This window comes from Condylura cristata, unplaced genomic scaffold, assembly GCF_000260355.1.
Source record: "Condylura cristata isolate star-nosed mole 26May11 unplaced genomic scaffold, ConCri1.0 scaffold00041, whole genome shotgun sequence".
NCBI classification, from domain to species: domain Eukaryota; kingdom Metazoa; phylum Chordata; class Mammalia; order Eulipotyphla; family Talpidae; genus Condylura; species Condylura cristata.
In genome coordinates, this window is record NW_004567142.1 from 5,066,794 (window position 1) to 5,073,550 (window position 6,757).

The 6,757-nt window shown below is 64.5% G+C and overlaps 1 protein-coding gene across 1 annotated transcript in view; it reads left to right on the forward strand.

The window, feature by feature from the left end:
- The window catches only part of AP2A1 (adaptor-related protein complex 2, alpha 1 subunit), a 22,275-nt gene that overhangs the window by 3,547 nt on the left and 11,971 nt on the right, over positions 1 to 6,757 (forward strand). The window contains exons 2-4 of the mRNA XM_012733508.1: positions 4,649 to 4,717; positions 4,829 to 4,971; positions 5,202 to 5,395. Of these exons, the coding sequence (XP_012588962.1) occupies positions 4,649 to 4,717; positions 4,829 to 4,971; positions 5,202 to 5,395 (406 nt within the window). The remainder of the gene's footprint in view (positions 1 to 4,648; positions 4,718 to 4,828; positions 4,972 to 5,201; positions 5,396 to 6,757) is intronic.

Here is a 6,757-nt window from a genome sequence, read left to right on the forward strand (position 1 = left end):
GGAAGCGGCTTTAGCTTCTCAGTGATGTGCTTTAACCTGCTGCACCACCAGGGAGGGCCTCACTATTTTTTTTAAGTGGGAAAAATCTGAGCGCTGTGAAGCGCGGCGAGGGAGAGGGCCGCTGCCCCTGCTCACAGCACGTGGGCAGAGCCAGGCCGGCCGCACGCGGCGGAGGGGCTGTGGGGGCTGAGGCCCAGCAACGCGAAGGTCCTGAGGTCAGGGCTGGAGTCCGCGCAGGCCGTGGGGCTGGGGTCTGAGGTTTGGTGTTGGTGTTACACTGGGCCCGGAGGGCTCTGGAGACGGCTTTGAGCTGGAGGGAGAGGGGAGGGAGGTGGCTGGGACGGCGCCCAGAGAGCATACGCGGTGTGGAACCATCCTCGTGCAGGATCTGAAGTCCACAGTGGCCAGGAAAGGATCCTGAAGGAGGTGAAAGGGCAAGTTTCCAGAAGGAGCACTCCGAGGGCAAATTCTACAGATAAGAAGGGGAGAGGTTGAGGGCAGGCCTGAGGGCGTGGCCGCCTCCGAGGTAGAATCCTGCCTCCCCAGGGGTGACTGGGGCCTTCCTCTCCTGGCCCAGCTCCCCACCTTGCGGGAGGGTGCCTAGGTGGGTGGGAAGGGGGTCTGGGCCGTCGCTGTGTAGAGCTCGCCCCATTTTGACCCCCTTTGTGAGATGACCCCCAGCCCCTCCCGCGCAGGCCTGGCCTGGTCTGTCCCTGGCTCCCAGGAGTCCTGGAGCTCTTTGAGGGTTGCCAGAGGGTGGGTAACTGCGGCTCATGGCGGGCACCCCTCCGGGCCTGGCTCTGTTAGGCTCGGAGCCGCAGCGCACATATTCCGTGGGTGTGGGGAGACCCTTGCCTAGCACCCCGGGTCTGGATGGGGCATTAGGTGCCCGGAGCACACAGCAGGGAGGGGCGTGGGACAGGTTGGGGACCTGAGGTGGCGGCATGGGTGGGCTGGTGGGCTCGGATCTGGAGAACATAACAGGTGCTGGGCAGGGGTGCAGGTGGGAGGAACTAGGAAAAGGAGCGGTGGGGGCTGGACTCAGCACCGGCAGGCAGCGGAGCCTGGGTGGTGGGGGGCGCTTCCTGGGGCCAGTCAGGAGCCATGGAGGGACCTGGGGCAGGGGAGAGGTGCAGCTCTGGGCCTCGCCGGCGCCTTCCAGCAGCCACAGCTGGAGCAGAAAGAGCAGTTGGCCCTCGGGGTCCCCAGCGGGTGGCCTTGCCTGTTTCTCCCACCTGGCCTGGTGACAGAGAGGCCCAGGCCGGCCCCCCACTGCCTCTGGGGGTGCTGCGCACCCCGCCAGCCGCTGCCTCCCTGCCGGGCTGCCACTGGGGTGGGCCGAGGCACACGGGGCTGGCGGGGCTGGGTGGAGCAGATAAGGCTTTCTCAGGTCAGGCAGCGGCGATAACGGAGTCCGGAGTCCGGCGGCAGCTTGCGGGCCCAGGAGAGGACCGGCAGTGTATTATCGGCCCCAGGGACGCTCACTTCCCAGGGGTGAGCGAGGCTTTTAACGTGATAAGTGTGGTCGATGAGGGATCTCTGCACTCGGAGGTGTTATTTCCCTCATTAAAAGGTTTTATTTGTCGGCCCTCCCTGGTGGCACAGGAGATAAAGTCTCCGGCTACCCACTGCTGACTGCTGTCAACTACCAACTGCAGCCCAGTCGGATCCCGGCCGGGGGGACCCCAGGGCGCAGCAGGCCTCTCCTGACTCCCCGCTCCCTCAGCAGTGGGTTTCAGTGGATCCGCCTGTTCTGCTCCCCACTCTGTCTCTGGGGAGTCCTCTCACACCCCGCACCTCTGGCCTACACCCCAGTTCTACATATAAATAAATAAATAAATAAATAAATAAGTAAAATATTTATTTGTAAAAGTTTAAAAAGACTCTTATGCATACAAGAGCTGGGGTGTAGCCAGCGGTGTGGGGGGCGGGGAAGATTCACCTGAGACAGAGGGGGCCAGAGCAGGCGCCCCCGAAACCACTGCTGAGGGAGCGGTGGGGGACAGGAGAGGCCTGCTGCGCCCTGGGGCCACTCCCTGGCGTAGATGGAGTCCGAGCTGCAGGGGCTGCTGAGACTCAACTCCGAGGCCAGCCGGGAGGCCCAGAGGCGTCGCCTCACCTGCAGCGCTCTCTGCACACCCGGAGTGCGGACACTCTGCTAGAGAAATTAGATCCCCTGTCGCCCAAGGCGCGGCAAACGTGACTTGGCCCAGGACCCCAGTGCAGGAGTGAGTTTTCAGTTTGGGTTTGTGAAAGGAAGTGAAGAACTTGCCCCCTCTGCACACTAGACAGCGCAGGGCCAGCTGTGCTGAGCCTGACCTGGTGGGGGCCAGCGGCATCGCCTCCCAGCACCCCTCTGAGCGCTGGGCGGGGTCACGTGTGGGAGACACATCTGGTTGCGCACTGTAGGGCGGGGCCCGCCTCCGCACCTCACGCTGAGGCCACAGCTTGTGAGGCAGGCAGCTCCCGGGTGACCTCTGAAAGCAGGGTTTACAGGGCGACTACCCTGATGCCAGGCTGGACTCTCCCTGGCCAGAGCTCTGGGTCCAGTAGGTCCTTAGCGTGGCCAGCTTTTCCTGCAGCAAGGGGTGGTCCCCCTTGCACCCACCTGTCACGGTGGCCTGTAGGCCACTGCCCCGGCTGGATTGAGGCGCCCCCCTCGCAACCCCCCCCCGCTGGTCCCCTCCGCCCTCAGATCCCAGCAGGCCTGCACCAGGAAGTCCTGGGGCCCCGCCGCGATGTCCTCTGACCAAGTCCTCCTCATGGCTGCTCTCAGCCACTGCTTCAATCCAGGAACTCCCCAAGCGCAAGGCAGGTGTGACACCTCCCTGGCCTGAGGTGTTTGAGGGTAGAGAGCCCCTATAAAATGCCCTGACGGGAAGCCCAAGGGGATTGCAACTGAGGTGGGAAAATGCACAAAATGATGTAAAAATAAACTATTTTATATATGTATATTAAAAAAATACCCTGACAGGCTCGCGTGCTTCCCTGACGGGCTGGCCCAGGCCCAGCCCACATGTGCCTCTTGCCTCTAGACCCTGGCAGGGGCTGTGCCCTGGCCCCACTGCCCCCGCCAGGCCCACGGCCCCTCCCCCCGTGGAGACCTGGTGGCCCTGGGGACTCAGGCCTGTTGGCCACACAGGAGACGGCGACCATGGCGTCGCCAGGGACAAGGCTGTTTAGGAAGACAGCACACGTGTGGCCTTTGCACGGCCCCTCTCGGATGCCGTCTTCTGTGCGATGGGTTTACTCTGCTATTAAAACATATTTATGTCCCAGTCTGTTACTCTATGGTGGCCTTGCCTGTTTCTCCCAGATCGGAAGAGCACACGTCTGAACTCCAGTCACTGCTCGACATCTCGGATGCCGTCTTCTGTGCGATGGGTTTACTCTGCTATTAAAACATATTTATGTCCCAGTCTGTTACTCTATAGAGACGTATTTACGCGTGTGGAAGCTGCGTGTTCAGAAGCCCACAGGCCATAAGCGCTCCCTGGATCTTCTCTGCTTGCCCGTGGCCGCGAGCCAGGCCCCCCACGCTCCCCCCAGGAACCGCGTCCCTGCCTCCCCGCACCCCTTAGCTTTCCCGGGCCTCATGCCCCGCCTCCTGCAACCCCACCGAGGCGGGTTCCTGGGTGACCTCTGTCAGCAGCTCTTCTCAGGTGTGCGGTCCAGCCCCTGCCAGGGCGGGAGCCGCGTCTGATCGGGGTGACAGCTGACCTAGGTCCCAGGTGCCCCGCGCGGCTCTGCTCAGACCCAGCAGACAGGCCGCCGCACCCGTGTAATTAATAAATGAAGGATCAGATGGCCGCTGGGGCCGCCCAGGCTGGTCCAGACTCCTCGCGAAGGACTGACCGTCAGGCACTCACGCTGGACCCCAGCTCCACCCCGTCCTAAGGACAAGTGGATCACTCACACTTCTTTTACTTTAGAAGAATAGGGGTGCAGGCCACAGGTGCAGGGAGTAATAGATTGAGCAGAGACAGTGGGGAGCAGAACAGGTGGGTCCATTGAACTATCCTGGGGGAGCAGCGGGAGACAGGAGAGGTCTACTGCGCCCTGGGGTCACTCCCTGGCGGGGTGACTCGTGCCGCAGTGGCTGTGGGCAGCTCCGGATTGCTGCTTTTAACCCCTTGCGCCACCAGGGAAGGTCCTGCGTCCTTTTTTGAAAGTAGAGAGAAAAGACTGGTGAAGACAGGTGCTAATCAAAGGGAGCTCCCGGAAGAGGTGACGCTGAGCTTGAGCGCGCTTCCCTGGAGGGTGCCGCGGCCGCTGAGGCAGGACTGCAAGCAGGAGAGCGCATCACGCTGGCTCGCTCTGCCCACGGTCTGCGCGCTCCTGCACTGGGGTCGTTTCTGGCTAGGCCGGCGGGGCTGGGGCTGGGGCACAGTGGCAGGGGCTGTGGGCAGGGCCAGGCTCTCCCAGGAGGACGGTTAGAGACCATGGAGGGAGGAGCCAGGGGTTCTGGAGCGTGGGTGGGGTCAGATGCCAAGGAGCCAGGGTTCTCGCCTCCCCGAAGCGCCCAGGGAAGGATGCTGGGAGAGTTGGTCGGCCCTATCCCTCCGGGCGAGGATCCTTGCCAAGAGCAGTGAGGGCAGTTGGCTTGAATCCTCGCCCCTCACCACCTGCCCTGCCTTCTCTTCCCCAGGTAAGAGCAAGGAGGCGGAGATTAAGCGGATCAACAAGGAACTGGCCAACATCCGCTCCAAGTTCAAAGGTGGGCTGGGGACTGGACTCCTGGTCGGAGGGAGGAGGGGCCAGCCGCTGCTTCCTGGGCTGCTCCCCGTGCGCTTCCTCAGGCTGCCTCTCCTCTTTCCTCTGCCCCCAGGGGACAAGGCCTTGGATGGCTACAGTAAGAAAAAATACGTGTGCAAATTGCTCTTCATCTTCCTGCTTGGCCATGACATTGACTTTGGGCACATGGAGGCCGTGAACCTGCTTAGCTCCAACAAGTACACAGAGAAGCAAATAGTGAGTGTGGCGAGGAGGGTCTGGGGCCTGGCTCCGGGTCTGAGGGGGGCGCCGGGGGCTGGACTCGGGGTCTGAGGGAGGAGCGGGCTGGGGGCCTGCACCCCGGGCCTGGGGGTGGGTGAGGGCCTGGTCTCAGGGTCTGGAGGGGGCACAGACATACAGAGTGTGAGGTTTGGGGTCGGGGGCTAGCTAGCCACAAGGCCCCCAGCCCCGCTCCCCTCCCCGTCCAGGGTTACCTGTTCATCTCCGTGCTGGTGAACTCGAACTCCGAGCTGATCCGGCTCATCAACAACGCCATCAAGAATGACCTGGCCAGCCGCAACCCCACCTTCATGTGCCTGGCCCTGCACTGCATCGCCAACGTGGGCAGCCGGGAGATGGGCGAGGCCTTCGCGTCCGACATCCCTCGCATCTTGGTGGCTGGGTGAGACCCTGGGGCCCCGGGGCTGTGGGGGAAGTGGGGGAGACACGGCTCCGGCAAGTCAGAGGTTCAGAGAGGTTGCGTCGCCCCCGGACTCCCCCAGGACGTGGGGCTGGCGGGCTGGGGCCGGTGTGGCCCGGGGCCACCTCTGAGGCAGCTCCCCGCAGTGACGGCGGCGGGCGAGCAGATGGCCGGCCCGAGCCCTTCTGCAGGTGGCCCCGGACGCCGTCCGTCCACACAGCGACCATGTCCAGGGCTTCTGCCCTGTGCAGAGCTGGGGGCCGTGGCAGTCATGACCGGAAGCAGACATGGTTCCCGGGCTCCGGGCTGCCGGCGAGCGCCGGGTGACCGCGGGAATCGACGTGGCTGCCCTCGAGCCTTGCTGTGGGGCACAGGAGCCCAGGCGGGCGGGCGCTCAGTGGCACCTGGCCCTTCTGGGGGGACTGGGGAGGCCCCAGAGGACGCTGTCGCAGACTGAGACCTCGAGGAAGAAGCGTAGTCACTGGGGAGAGGGCCAGGGTCAGCCTGGGCAGCCTCCTGGGCAGGGGGCTGACTGCCTCTTGGTCCCATGCAGTATGCCAGGCACTGGTGAGGGCGCGGGGGGCAGAACTGGGCGGCAGGGACTGTTGTGCCGCCCTGGGAGAGTTCCCACCTAGCGGGGCCTGAAGGCCAGAGGCAGACCTAGGTGAGTTCAGGCCGTGCCAGGTGTTCACAAGAAAACAAGGCCGTGGTGCTCGGAGCCCTGGGGCCGTCGCCACGGGAGGAGACGAGTAGTCGAGGCTGAGGGGCGGAGGAGGCCGCCCTGGGGAGGTCAGGAGGGGGGCCTGTGGCTGGAGAGCAGCGAGCAGGGGCAGCGCTTGCCTCTGAGTCGGCGGAGGGGGCGCGTGGTCGGCTCCTCGCGCCCAAGGACGCAGCCCCTGCGGCTGAGTCGGCCGCGCTTGCGGCTGCTGGGTGGCCGGGCTCCGCCGGGCTCCAGCTGAGACCTCCCTGGGTCGGGGAAGGGGAGAGATGCGTGTGGGGCTCAGGGAAGCCTTCTGGGACAGAAGACAGAGCGTGTGGAGCAGGAGGCTTCAAGGCTGCACCTCAAAGTGGGGGTGACCTAGAAACAAACCGCCCTGGGCGCTGGTCCACAACGAGCTGTTCGGAGCCCGGCAGCCCGCACGCTGGTTGTGGGCCCCAGTCCGACACCCAGCTGGGCGTGCCCTGCCTGACGGGAGAACCGCCCCGGCTTCCCCAGGGCTCCGGCCGAGTCGGGAGCCGCCGGCCGGCGGAGGCGCCACAGGAAGGGGAAAGGGCGTTGAGTCCACGCAGCTGGTCAAGCTGCTCTGCGCGTCCGCGAGGCAAGAAGACCCCGCGAACCGGAAG